Raw genomic sequence first — 25,227 nt, forward strand, 5'->3', positions numbered from 1 at the left:
TGATAATGAGGAGAGATCATAATTATCAGTTGCTGTAGAGCCTGTAAAGTCCTATCAGACAGATTATCTCCACAGAGCTTCTACATGCTCCTCCTTTCAACACTGAAATGTGCATGCTTTCCACATCCGTATGTCCTTTCCACAGCAAGATAAAACATTATACTTGGCCGTAACATGTGGCAACACAGATGTAATCCGTATTTTGTAGACCTCAAAATTCTTACGGTTGTGTGCATGAGGCTTAAGGCCTCATTCACATTACCCTGTCCGTTTGATATTAAAAAAAATTGTCCGTATTTCATCCGTGTCTGTGAAGGATCCATGTTTGGTCCATCTGTCCATTTTTTGCCCTCTGTGTCATCCGTGTTGCACGGACCCTGCTCAGCTAATAATTCATTTCCAGAGCGTCTCCTATCAGTGGTCAGTGAAAAATGGACCAAACTCAGATGCCATCCGTGTTGTGTCAGTAATTTTCACAGATCCATAGACTTCAATGGGGGTTTTCCGTCCACATCCCGGACCAAAGCAGTGCATGTCTCCATGATTTTTTCACTGACCCATGGTCAGTAAAAAAAAAACTACTGATGTGTGAAAAAAACACATTAAAATCAATGGATACGTGTGTGTCTGTGAAAAATGAGGACATCACACAGAAATGTAAACAAGACCTGCAGGTTCAGAATATGCCATATACAACTGTATTCACATAGCACCCCCTAGTGGAGGAACTTGCAGGTGACATTTTAACAAACAGCTGAGAAAAAAATGGAAGAACACTCAAGGCTTCTATACACATTATACAATCACGCTCATACTGGGCCACAGGAAACAGGTGAATCCCCGGTGGGCCCCTAGTTCCCCACCCTCTGCACAATGGCACATGACACTGACTGCACCAGATATAGATAGACAGCATACATCATCTCACTTAGCCTATGTTCATATTGAAAACTGCTTACATTATTTAATAAACTACCGTGTTTTCGCTTTATAAGACACTTTTTTTTTCAAAAGTGGGGGGGGAGGGGGAAATGTCACTGCGTCTTAAAAATCAAATACTAGTGAGCACTTTCATTATGGAAGCACTAACTAGTATGCAGTACGTGCGGGGAGTAAGGCGCTGCGAGCTCTGACAGTACTTACCCCCTCTGGGGCCGCGCTGCCTTGTTTTGACCGCGTACAGCGTCAGGATGTAGTGCGCACACTGTGACCTGACTCTGCAGGTGGGCTGGAGAGTACCAGGGAGCGTGACTGGAGGGAAGACCGCTGGAACTGGAGAGTAGCAGGAGAGCAGGAGAGGTAAATGAATTTATTTATTTTAAGGTCTGATATGGGAATCTGACATGGGGATCTGATCTTATGTCTTGATATGGCGGTCTGATGTGAGGTCCTGATATGGGGGTCTGATCTGAGATCTGATATGGGGGTCTGATCTGATGTGCTGATATGGCGGTCTGATCTGAGGTCCTGATATGGCGGTCTGATCTGAGGTCCTGATATGGCGGTCTGATCTGAGGTCCTGATATGGCGGTCTGATCTGAGGTCCTGATATGGCGGTCTGATCTGAGGTCCTGATATGGCGGTCTGATCTGAGGTCCTGATATGGCGGTCTGATCTGAGGTCCTGATATGGCGGTCTGATCTGAGGTCCTGATATTGCGGTCTGATCTGAGGTCCTGATATGGCGGTCTGATCTGAGGTCCTGATATGGCGGTCTGATCTGAGGTCCTGATATGGGGGTCTAATCTGAGCATCTGATATGGGCGGTCTGATCTGATGTTCTTATTAGGGGGTATTGATCTGATATAGGGGTATGATCTGAGGATCTGATTTGAGGTCTGATGAAAAACATATTTTTCTTATTTTCCTTCTCTAAAACCTGGGGTTCGTCTTATAAAGCAAAAATACAGTCCCTAGTTTATTATAACAGATGCATCTGACATGACTTCTAGGCTCGGTGGCAGGCATTCTTTTTCCCCAGGGACCTGTCCTCTAAAAGTCAATACAGGGGCCCCCATAATCATCTTGCCACTGTGTGAGCAGGTAATATTTGCATGGAGCTTTACAGTGGGCCCCCAGAATGGATTTTACTGGTGGACCCCAGACGCCCCAGTTCGGCTACATACAAGTCATGCGATCTGCAGGTTTCATGTAATAAGTTCAGTTAGAATCACACAGAAGCTGCATGTTTTCTTGTACATGTTCCCCATGGCACTGTTTCCATGAAAGCCTGTAGCTGCTAGATTGACATTTTGCGGCCCTTGCCATACATTTCTGTGGTAACGGCGGCGGGGGAAAGATTCAGCCTTGACGTCCCATGTACCTCTGATAATTAATATAACCCCCCCCCAATGCTGAGTCTATGGATACATGGAAACCCCCTGCAGTGCTGGGGCTGTGGGTACATGGAAACCCCCCTTAAACTTGTCACTTCATGTGGGTAGTGACTTTATTCAGTGGCACATAAACAATTGTTAAGCTCCTGAAATGACTGGTGCAATCTGTAATGTGTCCACTAGATGGTAGTGTTGTACTCCTTTTGCATTCCAGGACTCCTCCAGTGTCTTACAAGAAGTTGGCAGGCTGTGTCATTTCCTAGGAGCACACTGTAGTCTGTTCAGTAGGGCATTGTCTCATTAACTCCCTCATAGCCACACTGCAGCGCCCATTGCAGTAGCTAAAGCAGAAGCGTCACCTTTGCGTTTTTGTCTCGGTTTGTGATGACGTCACGCAGTCTAGAGACCGAGCGTTTATTTTTCTGATCTGTTTGTCATGACCTCATTATGCATTTGACTTGATAATTCATTGTGCGTCCACTTCTGCGGCATAGGGGGCCCCCAGGAGTAGGGCCCTTTTTGGATTGCTACCTCTGCACCTCCTAGCCGATGACATCATGGGGTTTTAGTGGCCTTTTCCTCTTCTCTCACCTCCTCTGACACTGGCTGCTGCTCCTCCACGCTTGTGTGTGACCTCAAGCTCCCAGTCTGGGTGGGCCGGGTCTCTTCCCATAGACCCCGCCTGCCCTCTGGCTAGGAGTAAAACTTGGACAGCAGAGGACTGCGGCGCGCCAGGAGCTGCACGTCACCCTGTGCTCCCTGAATATAATCTCCGTGTGTACGTAATAGGCAAGGCGGCCATGTGTGCACACCTATATGCCGGATGCACGCTCGATTTTACTGTTGCACGCTCACTGTTTTTTTGCATGAGTCACACATACGGATGTAGCAGTGCTGAGTTTGTCATTGGATGCGTAAGGTCAACTTACTGCAGGGTGATGCATGAAAAAAAAGGGGCCAAGGACTGATTCCGCTACGCTCCCCCTCTCCGCTTCTTCTTGGACTACGTTTCATGTGGAGCGATCAGCAGTCCTACCCCAGACCCGGAGTGCTGTACATCATGGTCCTGGATCTACGTCACTCAGACCTGAGATTTGCCTTCTTATCTCTGGTCAAATATTTATCCTTTTACCACTGAAGCCTGTTCTTTGTCAGCTCCTCATATCTGCTGCACATGTAATATTAAAGGGGTAGTCTGACTTTATAATACCCTAAAAGGGTCGTTCCGGGTTAAGGAGACGAGTAGGACTTAAGGACCTGAGAAGAACCTCTCGTGCTCTGGAGGACCCGGCATGTCCGTGCGTCACAGCTAGGGCCTCATGCACGCGACCGTATACATTCTGCGGTCTGTAAAATACAGATGCCGTCCGTGTTGCATCCGCATTTTTTGCAGACCCGTTGGGGGTCATTTATTTAGACCGTCATTTTTTGGCTGTCTTTTTGCCGGAAGATGCGCCTAATTTATGACATGCACCCTGTCGTAAATTAGGTGCAACTGTGGTAGTCCTTGTGCCTTTAACAACTTTTACCCTTTATTCCTGGCGTAAAGTTTGCCAAGGCCCCGGCCCAGTGTCCGACAATCCAAATATTGTCGCACGAGCGTTTAAAGTGACAAAAAAAATTATACGCCAAAAGGAAACAAAAAAACGTTGTAAATGACCCCCGCTGACTTCAGTGGGTTTGTGGGCCACGTTTTTGCAGCAAGTACAGGACATGTTATACTTTTTTTGCGGACATACGGATGTGGATCGTCCCTGCGCATCTGTAGTCCCTTTCGCAAAACGATAAATAGGCCCACAAAACGCAGACCACGGACCCATTGAAGTCAATGGGTCTGCAAAAAAAAAAAAAAAAGATGTGGACGGCACATGGATCGCATCCGTATTTTGCAGATGCCACAAAACGGATATGATCGTGTGCATAATTGCATTTAATGGTAATGTAGTACTTAATGTCACCTGCGGTGGCGCTGCAGGGAAACACAGCACCTGCTGCCAGGTTCCTCTACTGATTACAGCCGATCATCAGTGGTCTGAGGAGAAAAAAGAGACTGTCCAGTATGGACAGTCACGTTGGGCGCCTCAGTCTTAATTCTACCTTAGCTCACACGTATTGCAGCTCTGCCCCATTAACTTTAATGGAACGGAGCTGCAGTACCAGGCACAACCTGTGCACAAGTGTGGCGCTGTTATTAAGAAGTCGGCATGTTTTACTAACCCTGTCATAGGCCGGCCTTGGCAAATGTCAGTGGTGGACCAGTATGTTATATGAAGAGTCGGGCATTCAGAGGCCACTAGTATAGGATCCTAAGAGTTGGAGACAGGTGATTAAAAGTACTTTAAAGGTGACTGCTGGTATAAATGTCCCTTTAACGCGCATTAAAAAGGTGAAAACTGCTTTTCAATATCTAGGCTGAGATCTAATCCCTGAAAGGTGCAGGCCCAAAGCCTGAGGCTGCACCACTGACAGCATGTCCCCGTTTTATTCCTTTCGGGGGCAGTGGAGTTCTCATTTTTTAACCGTGATCGCACACGTATAAGGCGGAGCGGATGTAGATATTGATGTGGACGTTTCAGCGACCCATTAGTAATAACCAAATATGAAAACCTTCCTTCCTGCCCTCCATTATTACGGTTTCCGTGATTATTTATTGAAGACACGACTGTCTTTAGTGCTAAAGGTCCTTTTTAGGACGTGGAATATAATGGCGCCAAACACGCCGAGTGGTGTGACGGTGGACCTGCCAGTATGACGGCCTTCATCGAGACCTATAACAGCAGCAGAACCGTTTTTTTTATAGAAGATGATGAAGCAGGATCCTCCAGCTGCCATGTTCAGACAGTTTGCCTTTATTTCAGTCCACATAATGTAATACCGCCATATAGTGCTATACACAGCACGTATAATACACAGCGTCCGAATGGCTTCCCTTGAAGGAGTCTCCTGACACCAAAACCAATTTTATGTATAACGTAAAGAAAGGAAAAAAAAAACGTTCACGCCGCCGCCCCAGCGCTTGGGCTCCTGTCCCTTCTGGGCTGGCGGACCACCACAACTGTCACGTCCTGTCCATGGTCACCTGCACCACTGCAGCAGTCTTATGACATTGGGGGGCCGTGTCAGCGCTGAGGATAGCGAACGGCTACAGCGGTGCCTGTGACCACGAGTGGTCCGTCAGGGACCAGAAGAGCGGGACGAGACCCTCGCCGCAGGAAGGTAGTGGAGTGTTTTTTATTCTTTTTTCGTAATGGTGCACAATACTCCATCTATAGTCTGAGTGGCAGCGCTATATTCTCGTCATGTGCGTCCTATAATCACGTTGGCAGCAGCCGCCTGACACTTAAAGGGGTATTCCCATCTCAGACATTGCTAGGATATGCCAGCCATGTCAGATAGGTGTGGGACCCGCTCCTATCTCCAGAACGGGACCCCCCCCCCCCCCAAAGTGAAGGAGAGCATATACCGCACATGCGCGTCCACCCTCCGTAATAGCCAAGCACTGGCTCGGCTTAGTCCGATAGAGAGGTGGACATGCACTCTCCATTCACTGCCATGGGACTTCCGAAAATCTACTCCCATAGAAGTGAATGGAGAACACACTGCGCATGCGTCATGTGCTCTCCTTCACTTTGTGGACCCCGTTCTGGAGATTGGAGCAGGTCCCAGAGGTGCGACCCGCAGCTATCCTAGCGATGGGAGGACAACCCCCTAAGCTTGTCGGATCTCCCAGTATGTACTGCTGACTGGTATTCTCCCTCCCCCAGTGCAGACTGAGCTGTCCTGATATTCTGCAGGTGCCACCGCAGCACATCACTGTCCTTTCCCTAAGACCCCCCCAGTGTTACTCCACGCCCTGTCCCCACCCTGTAGCCGAAGGGTTAACTGTAGCGGAGTAACCCTCTTATGTAATGGGACCGACGCCCTCCAGTGTAATCCATTTCCAGGACTTCTGGCCCCGCTGCCCGGAGGGGGTGTGCACGGCCAGCGAGTGTGCACGCCTCGCACGGCCAGGACGCTGACAGTTCAGTCTCTGAAGAGGAAAGGACTTTCTTCTCTCTGCAAACTTCTGTCCCCGGGGGTAGAACCGCGGAGGACCTTCATACACCCTATGCCCGCCAGAAGCCGGGGTGCCCTGCGGGTTCCAAGGATACCCAGAATGCATTTTTCCTTCAGCGAGGAGGACATCAAGAAGCATCGGCTGATGAAATCTGTCAGGTCAGTTCTGCCGTCTCAGCCTTGGCACCAACATACTCCGGAGCGTAGTCTAGGGCGCTTGTATAGTATACTGGGATGGCGCACGGGGTCAGCAGGTGGGATTGGAATAGACTGGGTGGAACTGGTGTCTCCAGTATAATGATATGTTCCTACTCCGGCTACGTTCCATCCGCCGGAGCCATTTGTTATAATGAGGACTTTCCAATGTCCCTGCTATGGGCTGTGCTGGATTCATAGCCAATTATCCCTCTAAGAAGGTGCCTGGCGGACCCCCGAACGCCCCCAAATCCTGACAGACTGCTGCTGGGCGGACCGTCACCAAAGACAAGGTTGCCATCTGGAGCGAGGATCCTAAAAGTTCTGTCCCATGCCTCATAGTCCCCAAAGATCAGCGGCGACAGGTGTATCCAGCAGCCACTTATCTTCTATTGAAATGGGTTAGAGAGGGTGACAATGGGCCAATTCATAAATGGACACCTTCATCACTGGCCTGCAGAGCTTGCACTCTAATAAACAGACCCTTCTTAAGGTAAAGGGAGAGTTGTCCCATAAGCTTGCGCTCTGCAGGTGCGGAGGTTACTATACTAGATAACAGGGTTAATACTGTATCGTGGTTACTGGTGCCAGGGAGAGCACAGTAGAGCTGTGTATGTACAGCGGCGTGACCGTGTATACATAGGGATTAGGGCCGCGCACACTGTGCAGGTGTCTTGTGTAAGTAAACCCAGCGCTGGATAGTTATACGCTGCTCACAGACGTACGACTCCTGTGTGTATGGAAGTGTGCAGCTCACGCCATCATATCCATACACAGTGTGCCCCAACAGATCACATTCTGCCACACTGCAGATGGACGTCACAGGGACAGGACGGTGACACTGACACTCGGGGTACAGGATAATGACACTGACACTTGGGGTACAGGATGATGACACTGATACTTGGGGTACAGGATAATGACACTGATACTTGGGGTACAGGATGATGACACTGATACTTGGGGTACAGGATAATGACACTGATACTTGGGGTACAGGATAATGACACTGATACTTGGGGTACAGGATGATGACACTGATACTTGGGGTACAGGATGATGACACTGATACTTGGGGTACAGGATAATGACGCTGACACTTGGGGTACAGGATGATGACACTTGGGGTACAGGATAATGACACTGACACTTGGGGTACAGGATAATGACACTGACACTTGGGGTACAGGATAATGACGCTGACACTTGGGGTACAGGATAATGATGCTGACACTTGAGGTACAGGATAATGACACTTGGGGTACAGGATAATGACACTTGGGGTACAGGATAATGACACTTGGGGTACAGGATGATGACGCTGACACTTGGGGTACAGGATAATGATGCTGACACTTGGGGTACAGGATGATATGCTGACACTTGGGGTAAAGGATAATGACACTTGGGGTACAGGATGATATGCTGACACTTGGGGTAAAGGATAATGACACTTGGGGTACAGGATGATATGCTGACACTAGGGGTACAGGAGGATGACACTTGGGGTACAGGAGGATGACACGCTGACACTTGGGGTACAGGATAATGACACGCTGACACTTGGGGTACAGGAGGATGACACTTGGGGTACAGGATAATGACACGCTGACACTTGGGGTACAGGATAATGACACCCCGACACTTGGGGTACAGGAGGATGACACTTGAGGTACAGGATAATGACACGCTGACACTTGGGGTACAGGAGGATGACACTTGGGGTACAGGAGGATGACACTTGGGGTACAGGAGGATGACACTTGGGGTACAGGAGGATGACACTTGGGGTACAGGATGATGACACTTGGGGTCCTAGAACGATTACACTGACTTAAAGCATTACAGACTCTACACATTAGACATATGTCGGCTGGCGTGGCCGCCCATCTGATGTGTATGGGGGGCTCCCGACTCTCCACTGGGGGTCCCCCTATAACAGTTGTGTGAACTTCTGTGCCGGGACCATTTTCTATACTCACACAGTGGTGGGATATTTTTGTAGCTGTGATCGGCCAGAAGCATCTACTACATGTTCCTGAGATGCCTTCTAGCAGAACCCAAGTATCCACAGCCGGAAGGACTCTGGGGGATACATATTGGGGAGCAGTGTCCTCCTGATGGAGGATAACCATCTATGTTGTCCTCCTGATGGTGGGGCTTGGAGTTTCATAGTTGCAGGGACGTCAGCTGGAGTTTCATCCTGAGCCCCAGGCTGGTTGACTCCGGTTGAGTGGAGATGCCTGGAGATGACCATGTCCATAGATCTGATTAGGTCGCCGCACCCCCTTCTCATTTACATCCCTGAAGGCTTCAGGCCATTGCTTTGTATACACCTGCTACACCGACTGCCCGAGAGTGTGCATGAAGCCGTGGGAATGATCCCAATCTGACATTAGACCATGACATAGACACCTGTTCACACACGATCCAAGTGCAGTCTGTTTGACAAATCGATTAATTTACATGGAGCGATGGAAATTCATTCTGTCATCCACATAATCCATTTTTAACTTCTTAACAGCCGTTCTAATGTCTGTGTATTAGGAGGAGGAGAGGTCTGTGTGTCCTGATGTCTGTGTATTAGGAGGAGGAGAGGTCTGTGTGTCCTGATGTCTGTGTATTAGGAGGAGGAGAGGTCTGTGTGTCCTGATGTCTGTGTATTAGGAGGAGGAGAGGTCTGTGTGTCCTGATGTCTGTGTATTAGGAGGAGGAGAGGTCTGTGTGTCCTGATGTCTCTGTATTAGGAGGAGGAGAGGTCTGTGTGTCCTGATGTCTGTGTATTAGGAGGAGGAGAGGTCTGTGTGTCCTGTGTATTAGGAGGAGGAGAGGTCTGTGTGTCCTGATGTCTCTGTATTAGGAGGAGGAGAGGTCTGTGTGTCCTGATGTCTGTGTATTAGGAGGAGGAGAGGTCTGTGTGTCCTGATGTCTGTGTATTAGGAGGAGGAGAGGTCTGTGTGTCCTGATGTCTTTGTATTAGAAAGAGGAAAGATCTGTGTGTCCTGATGTCTGTGTATTAGGAGGAGGAGAGGTCTGTGTGTCCTGATGTCTGTGTATTAGAATAAGGAAATGTCTGTGTGTCCTGATGTCTGTGTATTAGGAGGAGGAGAGGTCTGTGTGTCCTGATGTCTGTGTATTAGGAAGAGGAGAGGTCTGTGTGTCCTGATGTCTGTGTATTAGAAGGAGGAGAGGTCTGTGTGTCCTGATGTCTGTGTATTAGGAGGAGAGGTCTGTGTGTCCTGATGTCTGTGTATTAGGAGGAGGAGAGGTCTGTGTGTCCTGATGTCTGTGTATTAGGAGGAGAGGTCTGTGTGTCCTGATGTCTGTGTATTAGGAGAAGGAGAGGTCTGTGTATTAGGAGGAGGAGAGATCTTTGTGTCCTGATGTCTGTGTATTAGGAGGAGGAGAGGTCTGTGTGTCCTGATGTCTGTGTATTAGGAGGAGAGGTCTGTGTGTCCTGATGTCTGTGTATTAGGAGAAGGAGAGGTCTGTGTATTAGGAGTAGGAGAGGTCTGTGTGTTCTGATGTCTGTGTATTAGGATGAGGAGAGGTCTGTGTGTCCTGATGTCTGTGTATTAGGAGGAGGAGAGGTCTGTGTGTCCTGATGTCTGTGTATTAGGAGGAGGAGAGGTCTGTGTGTCCTGATGTCTGTGTATTAGGAGGAGGAGAGGTCTGTGTGTCCTGTGTATTAGGAGGAGGAGAGGTCTGTGTGTCCTGATGTCTGTCTATTAGGAGGAGAGGTCTTTGTGTCCTGTTGTCTGTGTATTAGGAGGAGGAGAGGTCTGTGTGTCCTGTGTATTAGGAGGAGGAGAGGTCTGTGTGTCCTGATGTCTGTGTATTAGGATAAAGAGAGGTCTGTGTGTCCTGATGTCTGTCTATTAGGAGGAGAGGTCTTTGTGTCCTGATGTCTGTGTATTAGAATAAGGAAATGTCTGTGTGTCCTGATGTATGTGTATTAGGAGGAGGAGAGGTCTGTGTGTCCTGTGTATTAGGAGGAGGAGAGGTCTGTGTGTCCTGATGTCTGTGTATTAGGATGAAGAGAGGTCTGTGTGTCCTGATGTCTGTGTATTAGGAGGAGGAGAGGTCTGTGTGTCCTAATGTCTGTGTATTAGGAGGAGGAGAGGTCTGTGTGTCCTGTGTATTAGGAGGAGAGGTCTGTGTGTCCTGATGTCTGTGTATTAGGATGAGGAGAGGTCTGTCTGTCCTGATGTCTGTGTATTAGGAGGAGAGGGCTGTGTGTCCTGATGTCTGTGTATTAGGAGAAGGAAATGTCTGTGTGTCCTGATGTCTGTGTATTAGGAGGAGGAGAGGTCTGTGTGTCCTGATGTCTGTGTATTAGGATGAGGAGAGGTCTGTGTGTCCTGATGTCTGTGTATTAGGATGAGGAGAGGTCTGTGTCTCCTGATGTCTGTGTATTAGGATGTGGAGAGGTCTGTGTGTCCTGATGTCTGTGTATTAGGATGAGGAGAGGTCTGTGTGTCCTGATGTCTGTGTATTAGGATGAGGAGAGGTCTGTGTCTCCTGATGTCTGTGTATTAGGAGGAGGAGAGGTCTGTGTGTCCTGATGTCTGTGTATTAGAAGGAGGAGAGGTCTGTGGGTCCTGATGTCTGTGTATTAGGAGGAGGAGAGGTCTGTGTGTCCTGATGTCTGTTTATTAGGAGGAGGAGAGGTCTGTGTGTCCTGATGTCTGTGTATTAGGATGAGGAGAGGTCTGTGTGTCCTGATGTCTGTGTATTAGGAGGAGGAGAGGTCTGTGTGTCCTGATGTCTGTGTATTAGGAGAAGGAGAGGTCTGTGTATTAGGAGGAGGAGAGGTCTGTGTGTCCTGATGTCTGTGTATTAGGAGGAGGAGAGGTCTGTGTGTCCTGATGTCTGTGTGTTAGGAGGAGGGGAGGTCTGTGTGTCCTGATGTATGTGTATTAGAAGGAGGAGAGGTCTGTGTGTCCTGATGTCTGTGTATTAGGATGAAGAGAGGTCTGTGTGTCCTGATGTCTGTGTATTAGGAGGAGGAGAGGTCTGTGTGTCCTGATGTCTGTGTATTAGGAGGAGGAGAGGTCTGTGTGTCCTGATGTCTGTGTATTAGGAGGAGGAGAGGTCTGTGTGTCCTGATGTCTGTGTATTAGAAGGAGGAGAGGTCTGTGTGTCCTGATGTCTGTGTATTAGGATGAAGAGAGGTCTGTGTGTCCTGATGTCTGTGTATTAGGAGGAGGAGAGGGCTGTGTGTCCTGATGTCTGTGTATTAGGAGGAGGAGAGGTCTGTGTGTCCTGATATCTGTGTATTAGGAGGAGGAGAGGTCTGTGTGTCCTGATGTCTGTGTATTAGGAGGAGGAGAGGTCTGTGTCCTGATGTCTGTGTATTAGGAGGAGAGATCTTTGTGTCCTGATGTCTGTGTATTAGGATGAGGAGAGGTCTGTGTGTCCTGTGTATTAGAAGGAGGAGAGGTCTGTGTGTCCTGATGTCTGTGTATTAGGAGGAGGAGAGGTCTGTGTGTCCTGATGTCTGTGTATTAGGAGGAGAAGAGGTCTGTGTGTCCTGATGTCTGTGTATTAGGAGAAGGAAATGTCTGTGTGTCCTGATGTCTGTGTATTAGGAGGAGGAGAAGAGGTCTGTGTGTCCTGTGTATTAGGAGGAGGAGAGGTCTGTGTGTCCTGATGTCTGTGTATTAGGAGGAGGAGAGGGCTGTGTGTCCTGATGTCTGTGTATTAGGAGGAGGAGAAGTCTGTGTGTCCTGATGTCTGTGTATTAGGAGAAGGAGAGGTCTATGTGTCCTGATGTCTGTGTATTAGGAGGAGGAGAGGGCTGTGTGTCCTGATGTCTGTGTATTAGGAGGAGGAGAGGTCTGTTTGTCCTGATGTCTGTGTATTAGGAGAAGGAAATGTCTGTGTGTCCTGATGTCTGTGTATTAGGAGGAGGAGAGGTCTGTGTGTCCTGATGTCTGTACATTAGGAGGAGGAGAGGTCTGTGTGTCCTGATGTCTGTGTATTAGGAGGAGGAGAGGTCTGTGTGTCCTGATGTCTGTGTATTAGGAGGAGGGGAGGTCTGTGTATTAGAACGAGGAGAGGTCTGTGTGTCCTGTGTATTGGGAGGAGGAGAGGTCTGTGTGTCCTGATGTCTGTGTATTAGGAGGAGGAGAGGTCTGTGTGTCCTGATGTCTGTGTATTAGGAGGAGGAGAGGTCTGTGTGTCCTGATGTCTGTGTATTAGGATGAGGAGAGGTCTGTGTGTCCTGATGTCTGTGTATTAGGAGGAGGAGAGGGCTGTGTGTCCTGATGTCTGTGTATTAGGAGGAGGAGAGGTCTGTGTGTCCTGATGTCTGTGTATTAGGAGGAGGAGAGGTCTGTGTGTCCTGATGTCTGTGTATTAGGAGGAGGAGAAGTCTGTGTGTCCTGATGTCTGTGTATTAGGAGGAGGAGAAGTCTGTGTGTCCTGATGTCTGTGTATTAGGAGTAGGAGAGGTCTGTGTGTCCTGATGTCTGTGTATTAGGAGAAGGAGAGGTCTGTGTATTAGGAGGAGGAGAGGTCTGTGTGTCCTGATGTCTGTGTATTAGGAGGAGGAGAGGTCTGTGTGTCCTGATGTCTGTGTATTAGGAGGAGGAGAGGTCTGTGTGTCCTGATGTCTGTGTATTAGGAGGAGGAGAGGTCTGTGTGTCCTGATGTCTGTGTATTAGGAGAAGGAGAGGTCTGTGTGTCCTGATGTCTGTGTATTAGGAGGAGGAGAGGTCTGTGTGTCCTGGTGTCTGTGTATTAGGAGAAGGAGAGGTCTGTGTTTCCTGATGTCTGTGTATTAGGAGAAGGAGAGGTCTGTGTCCTGATGTCTGTGTATTAGGAGAAGGAGAGGTCCGTGTCCTGATGTCTGTGTATTAGGAGGAGGAGAGGTCTGTGTGTCCTGATGTCTGTGTATTAGGAGAGGTCTGTGTGTCCTGATGTCTGTGTATTAGGAGGAGGAGAGGTCTGTGTGTCCTGATGTCTGTGTATTAGGAGAAGGAGAGGTCTGTGTATTAGGAGGAGGAGAGGTCTGTGTGTCCTGATGTCTGTGTATTAGGAGGAGGAGAGGTCTGTGTGTCCTGGTGTCTGTGTATTAGGAGAAGGAGAGGTCTGTGTGTCCTGATGTCTGTGTATTAGGAGGAGGAGAGGTCTGTGTGTCCTGATGTCTGTGTATTAGGAGGAGGAGAGGTCTGTGTGTCCTGATGTCTGTGTATTAGGAGAAGGAGAGGTCTGTGTGTCCTGATGTCTATGTATTAGGAGGAGGAGAGGTCTGTGTGTCCTGGTGTCTGTGTATTAGGAGAAGGAGAGGTCTGTGTTTCCTGATGTCTGTGTATTAGGAGAAGGAGAGGTCTGTGTCCTGATGTCTGTGTATTAGGAGAAGGAGAGGTCCGTGTCCTGATGTCTGTGTATTAGGAGGAGGAGAGGTCTGTGTGTCCTGATGTCTGTGTATTAGGAGAGGTCTGTGTGTCCTGATGTCTGTGTATTAGGAGGAGGAGAGGTCTGTGTATTAGGAGGAGGAGAGGTCTGTGTGTCCTGATGTCTGTGTATTAGGAGGAGGAGAGGTCTGTGTGTCCTGATGTCTGTGTATTAGGAGGAGGAGAGGTCTGTGTGTCCTGATGTCTGTGTATTAGGAGGAGGAGAGGTCTGTGTGTCCTGGTGTCTGTGTATTAGGAGAAGGAGAGGTCCGTGTCCTGATGTCTGTGTATTAGGAGGAGGAGAGGTCTGTGTGTCCTGGTGTCTGTGTATTAGGAGAAGGAGAGGTCTGTGTTTCCTGATGTCTGTGTATTAGGAGAAGGAGAGGTCTGTGTCCTGATGTCTGTGTATTAGGAGAAGGAGAGGTCCGTGTCCTGATGTCTGTGTATTAGGAGGAGGAGAGGTCTGTGTGTCCTGATGTCTGTGTATTAGGAGAGGTCTGTGTGTCCTGATGTCTGTGTATTAGGAGGAGGAGAGGTCTGTGTATTAGGAGGAGGAGAGGTCTGTGTGTCCTGATGTCTGTGTATTAGGAGGAGGAGAGGTCTGTGTGTCCTGATGTCTGTGTATTAGGAGGAGGAGAGGTCTGTGTGTCCTGATGTCTGTGTATTAGGAGGAGGAGAGGTCTGTGTGTCCTGGTGTCTGTGTATTAGGAGAAGGAGAGGTCCGTGTCCTGATGTCTGTGTATTAGGAGGAGGAGAGGTCTGTGTGTCCTGGTGTCTGTGTATTAGGAGGAGGAGAGGTTTGTGTATTACGCTGAGCAGATTATATACTGTATACTATGTATCTCTGTATACGGGCTGAGAGGGGAGGTACCTAGGTCTTATTTCTTCACCAGCCTTGGACATTGCTTGCCGTTTTATCTCGTCTGGCTCGTTCACAAGGACATAATTGGGATTTTGTAAAACAGTCTGTAATCTGACAAATCAGAATCTGCGACCAAAATAATTAGACAGAAAAATAAAGCTAATAGACGTCCCTTCTCCTGCCAGCAGTAATACACAGATCACATTGCTGTACATTTAGTCTGATGCACATTATAGCGGTGGGTGCACTCCATGACGTGTTTCACCCCCTGTAATGTGCCCTAATTAAAGCCACTGGTGTGGTTAGATCGATGGTAACAAAGGACATTTGACAGTATAAATTGATTAGACTGGGAGGGAGGGGAGTGAAGGGTCCAGGAATCCTTTATCCCACAGAAGTGGTCGTGATATCAAATATTACAGCTACAGTCACCGCTGGAAATGGACCATAGAAGGTGGACATCCAGGGAGTGATGGTGGATCATACATTCGGTGCTGGCTGTACACCACACATTCATGTCCATTAAAGGGCCATTGTAATTTCATACAATGTAATTTTTATTTTATTTTAATAAAAATAGTATCAATTTCTAAATCACTTCATTTAAAAAATCTGCCTGCATCCACCAAAAAATAAATAAAAAAAGCTGTAGTCATGTTCTCGAGGGGTCTCACTTCCTCTTAAGTTGCAGTCCACTGTCTGTTATCAGGCAAGAGCCGTCCCTTGTAACAGAGACACAGAAGCGGGCTGAGAGGAAGTGTGTGTGGGGGGGGGGGGGGGGGGGGGTGTCAGAGCTAGCTGAGATCCTGAGCCTGATAAAATAACTGCTCCTACACAGCTTCTGAACATCACAGGAGCCTCCTGCCTGTCTCGGAGTGTGATTTATCCCTCCCTATCAGCTTCCTGAGTTCCCTGGAAGGAAATAAACATAGTGGGAAGTAAGGGGAGTGAGGTCACTGCATGCAGTACTGGCAGAAGGGAGATGCCCCCTGCTTCTGAGAGAAATGCATCTAGCTGTGTAGATGAAACAGGGATTAATATGGCTGAAGGAAACTTTAGGGAACAAACTTTTTTTTTGAAAACTCAGGTACACTTTAAGATTACGTGACTGCCAGCTATTGGGTCGGTTGTCCTTTGTCTGCCAGTTATTGCTCTTGACATCCAGTTCATCTTTTAGTTGGGTCCAGGATGTTACTTCAGTCATATTTAGAAGCTATGGAGATGTAATTTACCCAAGTTTCATCAGTAATGCACAGTCCCTGCACTGTCCTACTCCTTCCCATTGCAATACGTTTAATTAAAATTGCCCGATCTGATTGTGGCAACTCAGGGGATTGCCTGCACTGGCACACTGTACACTTGTCTTCAGAAGGGACCAAGACGAGACCGCTCACGTGGAGGAAGTGTGATCGCAGGACCTTTCCCCTCGCTCATGAGACAAGGCAGGAATGTGAAATGTCTTCTTGTTGTGACTTGGCGCAGCCAGTGGCCTTCACTCGAAGAAGTTAGGAAATTGTTCAGTCTTGTCGAGAGAACGGTCACATTCTCAGGTTGGCCAAAATTCTTGAAGATTTCATGTATATTTACCATGTAGTAGTAACTTTAGGAAAGTATTAAAGGAGCCCTATGATACTGCACAAGGGTTGGGTTCAGCTCTCTAATATTCTCTCTATCCTGATTTTGGGAGATATGTTATTAGCGGTGTATTCAGGTTATAACATCAAGACACAGCTGTAGTAACTGTAACGAGCAAAGCATCTATAGGTCACATGACCAGGTCAGAATTGTATTCCCTGGGGAAAAAGGTCCTTGTGTCATTAGCTTAGTTTAGGACTGGTACCTGTGCGCCGTTATTGTATGCTGGTGTAATACACTGACTCATGTGGCAGAATTTAGAATTTTCATATACCCTATTAGAGCTTTTGACAGTAATATTACGGGGGACCCCTGTTTAGGGTCCTCAGTGCGGCCAACCCTCTAATCTGTTGCTCAGTTGGTAACTTTGGGTGCCATAAAATACCGGTGGAGGAAATGCAGGTTTGAAGGTGATTTTCACCGCGACCTCCCACCGTGCCGCCATTGTTAGTTGACCTTTCTAATTAAAAAATTGACTCTTCTACTTTAATACACGAGTCCGTAATAGGATTTAGGAACAGAATATAATATGTACTCGAGATCCCTTGCTCATATTATCTTCAGTTATCGGATGGCCAAGGACTTTTTCTATTTAGGATGGTCAGATGTACCGGCACTTTCCGGTGTCACCATTGTTGGTGGGCATTTCTATTGGGTAGAGGGAGGGGGATTTGTGGTTGTCAATTTCCTATGTCCATTTCTTCTAAGCCTCCAGCCAATAGTGTCCTCATCGGCGTGGGTGACTGGCCACGTGGTGGGGACAGACATCACTCTGAGTGTAGAGGTGTCGGCTGTTCCCACGCTCATTCTTGTTCAGAAGGAACCTCTTTTAGATGGTTTCAGGGACGAGAATATGGAAGCGAGAGCAGAGTATATACCGTGCGTACTGTGCCAAGGACGTACCTACAGATAGTCAGTACTTATTCAGCAGATCATCATTGACCCTCCTTTTCCGTGGAGTCCTCATAGGGGGCATTACATTCCACAAGATATGGAATCCTCTCTTAAAATACTCTGTGCTGCTGTAGACCCTACTGGGGGCCCAGATCCTTCTACTAGTTAACTTTCAGTCTCTGAATTCATCACGTGTCTCGATTCCCTATTATATGTAGCCTTGTCCTTACAAACATCACCATATAAATGGACGGGTCACTGCCTTCATCAACATCATCATCACCACCACCACATTCCGCTGTTTAAAATACTCTGTGCTGCTGCAAGACTTTTCCGCTATACATGATCAGTCTGTGAACCATCTTGTCTCCATTCCCCTCCTTGCATCTTTCTCACATGCATTCTTGTTTTCACAAAGCTTGTATCGGGAGTAGGTCACTGCCTCCTACAGAATCATCACCCTCTTCTACTGCTGTGTGATAGGCTAAAGAGCCTACAAAGGAAGAACTCCTACATAGGTTTAGATAAGGCTCACCTGAACCTGGTGAACCATGACCTTAACATGCTCTCCATATGTGAGCCCATCACCCCGTACTCGCCCCCCCTCCCCCACACACACACACATTATACCTTGCCTGTTTTCTATCTCGCAGGTTTTCATTTTAATTTTTATTTCTCTTTACAGCCCACACGTCCAAAGTTCATGTGAACTTCCAAAACAAAAGCTCTCGTTCCTATTAAAAGTAGCACTTTCACTTCCTTGTGCTGCTGCTGTGTGGACGACTCCGCCATGTTCGGGAGTCCCCAGGAGCTTACCTTGGTTGACCAGTTGTATATCAGGTCCTAGAAGTGCTTGTGTAACTTCGTATGTTTCCTGGTATTTATTTACTGGAGAGTCCTTCTGGCTGGTGACCACACCAAATCACTGTGGCCTTTTGGTTGCCATCCTGAAGAACTTGGCAGGGGAGGGGAAATAGGGCAGGTGGTTATACATGGGACCCCCCATTGTGGTGCTTGGTTTTGCCACCCAAATAAGAGGGGTTCCCCCTCCTGGCCTTTCCGAAATCATTTGAAGTATAATAAAGTGCACACATAGAGCAAATTTTCCCACTCCCACTTGTCTGCTAAAACTTATTTCACATTGCGTCTGCAGTGAACTTTTACCATAAAGCTCCTAAAGCGTATATTAAATGGACCCATAGTCCCCCATTATATCAAGGGAGGCCAGACGGGTACAATTTTGACATCTCGTCGGTTCCATCTGCCGAGGTTACCGTTTTTTTACTGCATGGAATAGAACGGCCGGACCTTCCCTGGCTCCTTCTTGGCCAGATGCCAGGCCTCACTTCGGGGGCCCAGGATAATCTATGTAAATGCACTATGTACTTGTCAAGCTAAGGGTAGGATAGTCAGGGGTTCACTGCGCCTCTATTGCCCAAGGGTCCCGCTACCCTTGACACAGATGAACCCCCCCCCCCCCCCCCAACCAGACAGATGCAAAGCATCTGTTGGGAAAAAACTCTTGCTACCCACTTGTGCTTTTAATTGTTCTTGTTGGTTACATGGTGCTGACGTATTCTGCTCGGAACGTATTGCCGCCACAATCGTAAAAAAAATAAAAAAATAATAGCCATGTCTTTCATGTTGGCAAAAGGACCTTATTCTATTTGTTAAATTGTATGGAAAAACGAATGCGTCACACTGCAGCTTTGTCATCCATTGCGTCATTTTTCTCCCCATGGAATGGAAGAGAACCAAAACAGTTGTGGGAAATTTTTTTGTTTTTTGTTCCCTATGATAAAAAGATCACATCATGCGACACTTTGTTTCTCCCAAGAAAGAGAAGCCCCTCGCCAGCCCCACCTATTGGAAGTGGCTCCCTAGGAGTCAAGATCTGACTTGCCAAAAAGCCTTGGGACATGACCAGGGAATATAGCCAGGCCAGATGTGCATCCGTAGACAGGTGCTTGCCCCTCATCAGTACAGAGTAGGATTCTGGCGATGCCTTGGACCCCGATTATGGAGGGATATCTGGCTTGGGTATATTCCCTTGTCGAAACCCAAAGCCACTTTGTGGGTATTCTGCTCATTTTGGTGCTTTTTTTTTTTATTTTTATGCCTTACCATGTTCAAAGGGTGTAAATCCTGTCTCATAGAGTGCGGCTCCCATGAAGGGTGAGAAGTATCTCTGTGCCCCCTTCACTTCTTGGATCCTGGGTGTATTTGCTCTCTGTGCTACAGAAAATCCATGTGCACACTTTATTAATATCCAGTTGTAGATGTATGGAAAAACTGATGCGTCACACTGCAACTTTGTCACCCGTTGGATGTTTTCTGCTCCTGGAACGGATAACCACTGAAACAGTCATGGGAAATGTTTTAGTTTTCTGTTCCGTATAATAAGAAATCACATCATCAGACACTTTGTCGGCATTCTGCCCATTTTTGTTTGCTTTTTATTTTTTTGAGATGCCAAGTTGTAGGTCCCCTGTCTCATAGAATGCGGCTGTGAGGGTGAGAAGTATCTGTGTGCCCCCTTCACTTCATGGGTCCTGGCCTATATTTGCTCTCAGTAATGCAGGAAATACACGTGCACACTTTTTTTGCCTCAAGTTGTAAACGTATGGAAGAACTGCCGCGTCACACTGCAACTTTATCACCCATTGAATCCTTTTTCTGCTCACGGAACAGATGACAACTGAAACGGTTGTAGTTTTCTTTTACTTATATTAGGAAATCATATCATTAGACATTTTCTCTGTGTCCTGCCCATTTTTGTTTGCTTTTTATATTTTTTGTTCTACCCATGTTCAGAGGGTGTCTTATAGGATGCGGCTTCCATCAGGACTGAGAAGTATCTCTGTGCCCCCTTCACTTCATGGGTCCTGGGTGTATTTACTCTTAGTGATGCAGGAAATCCATGTGCGCACTTTATTCATTTCACGTTGTAAACCTAAGGAAAAACCGCTGCGTCACACTGCAACTTTATCACCCATTGAATCATTTTTCTGCTCATGAAACAGTTGTGTGATTTCATATTATAAGGAAAATAAAACGACATCATCAGACACTTTGCCGGAATTCTGCCCATTTAAATTATTTTTTTATTTTTTGGTTCTACCCATGTTCAGAGGGTGTCTTTCTCATAGGATGCGGCTTCCATCGAGGGTGAGAAGTATCTCTGTGCCCCCTTCACTTCATGGGTCTTTGGTGTACTCTGTGATATAGGAAATCCATGTGCGCACTTTTTTCATCACAAGTTGTTGACATGTGGAAAAACTGCTGCGTCACACTGCAACTTTGTCACCCATTGAATCATTTTTCTGCTGATGGAACGCATGACAGTTTAACCAGTTGTGATTTTGTATTATAAGGGAAAGAAAACAACCTCATCAGACACTTTGCCGGTGTTCTGCCCGTTTTTTATGGTTCTAGCCATGCTCAGAGGGCGTCTTTCTAATAGAATGCAGCCCCCCGTTGCGGGTGAGCGGTATCTCTGTGCCCCCTTCACTGCATGGGTCCTGGGTGTATTTACTCTGTGATGCAGGAAATCCATGTGCGCACTTTATTCATTTCAAGTTGTAGATGTATGGGGAAAAAGCGTTGCGTCACACTACAACTTTGTCACCCGTGAAATAATTTTTCTGCTCATGGAACGGATGATGGTTTAAACAAGGGAAAGAAAACTACATCATCAGACACTTTGCCGGTGATCGCCCCCTTTTTGTTCTACCCATGTTCAGAGGGTGAGCGGTATCTCTGTGCCCCCTTCACTTCATGGGTCCTGGGTGTAGTTATTCTCGCTGATGCAGGAAATCCATGTGCGCACTTATTTAATCTCCAGTTGTAGAAGGATGAGCTGGCAGCGCGTCTTATCCGGACCTTTCCGTGCCAATCTCTGTGGGTGGAGACTGCTGGATTAGGGGAATCCTATAAGATTTATACAGGACAACCTGCAAATCCTATTACCTGCGTAATTTTCTTGTGTCACTGAGACGTAAGCGGGATCTCTTCCCTCCCTCCGAAATCCCTTCTCTCTGACGCAGACCCGTGTCCTTAGCCGTTAGTCAATTATCCGTCGCGTTGTTTGGTCGAGTGACTGCCGCCTCAGCTTCTTTTTATCCTTGTGTGAAGCATGGCCGGTGCCCATGAGCAGTTTCTCTTTGGGCTCCGTGTTGGTCACTGTGGATGCCATGCTGTCTGGGATTTGCACGTCAACAGCCGGGAAGCAGCGAGACGCCTCGTGTTGTAACAGAGTCATCAGGTGATACGGCTATGGGACGAGAAAAGAGCGTTTTTGAAAAAGTGGCATCGATCCTGGACAGCCAAATCCAATGGCTGCCGTCGTTTTAAAAGTGGCAATTGGCTTAAGAAATCTATTCGGACATCTGTTCGGTCACAGTGGGTAAGGCGGCTGGTTTTGGTGTGTAAGTTCCTCTATTTGGGAAGGATTCTTTACTGTAAGAGCAGTGAGGAGCTCTCAGGGTGTGTGAGGAGGGGTGTCCTCATTGTCTTTGAATTAGACGCTGGAAAGAGGTCCATGGAGTTGTGATAATTGTCACATTGCAGTTGGGTAGCAATTTTGCCCCTAATATAAGGCATCTGCCAACAATATGGGGGGGGGGGTTCCCTTCCTCTGGATCATCACAGCAGAAGAATAGTATGTAACTGTATATAGGGGAGTAACTATACAGGGTTCAGGAGATGTGGTCAGAACCCGGCCATAGACTACGAGTGATGGGGGGGGGGCTCGGCTCTTGTGTATTTTGCATCGGGAGCTTGAACTTCTGCCTTTCTGTATGTATACATGACCCCCTTGTACTCAGGTACAGTGGAGTATTTAATTATAAGGGTGTTGTGGTCCATTAGTTATATTACATCATCATCCTCATCGTTAGTAATATTACATCCTCATCGTTAGTAATATTACATCATCATCATCCTCATCGTTAGTAATATTACATCATCATCATCATTACCATCCTAACCATTAGTAATATTACATCATCATCATCCTCATCGTTAGTAATATTACATCATCATCATCATTACCATCCTAACCATTAGTAATATTACATCATCATCATCCTCATCATTAGTAATATTACATCATCATCCTCATCATTAGTAATATTACATCATCATCATCCTAATCATTAGTAATATTACATCATCATCATCCTCATCATTAGTAATATTACATCATCATCATCCTAATCATTAGTAATATTACATCATCATCATCCTCATCATTAGTAATATTACATAATCATCATCCTAATCATTAGTAATATTACATCATCATCCTCATCATTAGTAATATTTACATCATCGTCATCATTGGTAATATTACATCATCATCATCCTCATCATTCGTAATATTTACATCATCATCATCGTTAGTAATATTACATCATCATCATCGTTGGTAATATTACATCATCATCGTCGTTGGTAATATTACTACATCATCATCCTAATCATTAGTAATATTACATCATCATCATCCTAATCATTAGTAATATTACATCATCCTCATCATTAGTAATATTACATCATCCTCATCATTAGTAATATTACATCATCCTCATCATTAGTAATATTACATCATCCTCATCATTAGTAATATTACATCATCATCCTCATCATTAGTAATATTACATCATCATCATCCTAATCATTAGTAATATTACATCATCATCATCCTCGTCATTAGTAATATTACATCATCATCATCCTAATCATTAGTAATATTACATCATCATCATCCTCATCATTAGTAATATTACATAATCATCATCCTAATCATTAGTAATATTACATCATCATCCTCATCATTAGTAATATTTACATCATCGTCATCATTGGTAATATTACATCATCATCATCCTCATCATTTGTAATATTTACATCATCATCATCGTTGGTAATATTACATCATCATCGTCGTTGGTAATATTACTACATCATCATCCTAATCATTAGTAATATTACATCATCATCATCCTAATCATTAGTAATATTACATCATCCTCATCATTAGTAATATTACATCATCCTCATCATTAGTAATATTACATCATCCTCATCATTAGTAATATTACATCATCCTCATCATTGGTAATATTACATCATCATCATCCTCATCATTCGTAATATTTACATCATCATCATCGTTAGTAATATTACATCATCATCATCGTTGGTAATATTACATCATCATCGTCGTTGGTAATATTACTACATCATCATCCTAATCATTAGTAATATTACATCATCATCATCCTAATCATTAGTAATATTACATCATCCTCATCATTAGTAATATTACATCATCCTCATCATTAGTAATATTACATCATCCTCATCATTAGTAATATTACATCATCCTCATCATTGGTAATATTAAATCATCATCATCCTCATCATTCGTAATATTTACATCATCATCATCGTTAGTAATATTACATCATCATCATCGTTGGTAATATTACATCATCATCGTCGTTGGTAATATTACTACATCATCATCCTAATCATTAGTAATATTACATCATCATCATCCTAATCATTAGTAATATTACATCATCCTCATCATTAGTAATATTACATCATCCTCATCATTAGTAATATTACATCATCCTCATCATTAGTAATATTACATCATCCTCATCATTAGTAATATTACATCATCCTCATCATTAGTAATATTACATCATCATCCTTAGCATTAATATTATTACATCATCATCCATTCTATTAGTAATATTACATTATCATTTTTTAGTATTTATAATATTACATCATCCTTAGTGTTAGTAATATTCCTATTAGTAGAAGACGAGTAACACTACTTGGTTCTATACTGATGTAAGTTTGGACCGATAGAACTGTGAAAGGTCCGGTATTATAAGTCTACCCTGTATTACTGCTGGCTGAAAGCATCCTTACCCTAATATGTATAATTACCTTAATTAATAATACTAGGATAATTAATATTACCCTAGTATTTTCTGTCTCTGAGCAGTCCTCATGTCGGTGTATACACCGTTTTCTGTACTGCAGGTTCATAGGTGACAATGACAACAACAAGGTCGCGGTGTCCTTCTGTAAACACCTCGGATTTGTAGGAAGGTGCGATCTGTTACTCTGTTAATAATTAGGCTTCATCTTAATTAATCAATGGTAAGTATTGTATGTGCCATGTAAAGGATTCCCACCGCTATGGAGACCGGCCGTGTCTGTGTCATGGGGGAGGGGACAAGTACAACTTATGGGCATTAAGAAGTAAGGTGTAATTATTACACTGCCATGTTTTGCCATGGGAAGTGCGCCCACTGCAGGGGAAGTGTAGTACTACACGCCGCCCATTACCATGCGTGAGCCAGGACCCCCAGTGCGGGAGCTGCTCTCATGTAGCAGCTCTCCTCTCTGATATTGGGGATAATTCTGCTGGTTGCTGTAAAGAGTACACTTCCCAGAATGCCGGATCAGTGCAGAAGAGCAAGAAGTTCAGCTCTGAAGCATGCACATTTGAGTGAATGCAGCTCTGGATATAATGCAGGATGTAAGGGTACTTTCACACTTCAGTTACTCATAATACAACCATGTATTATCTGTAACATAGCAAGGACCGATCCGTCATTATCTCCATTGAAAGTCAATAGAAACGGATCTGTTTTCTATTGTGGCAGAGAAAATGGATCCGTCCCCATTGACTTGCATTGGGGGTAATGCCGGATCCGCTTTTCCGTTTTTCCCAGGACAGAAAGAAAAATACAACCTGTTGCGGTTTGCTCTCCGGTCTGGGAACGCAACTAAACGGAACAGAATGCATTTTGGAGCATTCC

The 25,227-nt window shown here is 45.9% G+C and overlaps 1 protein-coding gene across 2 annotated transcripts in view; it reads left to right on the plus strand.

Annotated features, from left to right (window-relative positions):
* Positions 1 to 25,227, plus strand: part of PDE4A (phosphodiesterase 4A) — a 272,456-nt gene that overhangs the window by 187,835 nt on the left and 59,394 nt on the right. Inside the window, exon 1 of one of the 2 annotated variants that reach the window (XM_040414934.1) lies at positions 6,405 to 6,550. The exons of the other annotated variant lie outside the window; for it this stretch is intronic. Within the exon in view, the coding sequence (XP_040270868.1) occupies positions 6,444 to 6,550 (107 nt within the window). The 5' untranslated portion in view covers positions 6,405 to 6,443. Of the gene's footprint in view, positions 1 to 6,404; positions 6,551 to 25,227 lie in introns of those variants that run through there. 2 annotated transcript variants of the gene reach the window in all.

The sequence above is a fragment of the Bufo bufo genome, chromosome 1 (genome assembly GCF_905171765.1).
Source record: "Bufo bufo chromosome 1, aBufBuf1.1, whole genome shotgun sequence".
NCBI lineage: Eukaryota > Metazoa > Chordata > Amphibia > Anura > Bufonidae > Bufo > Bufo bufo.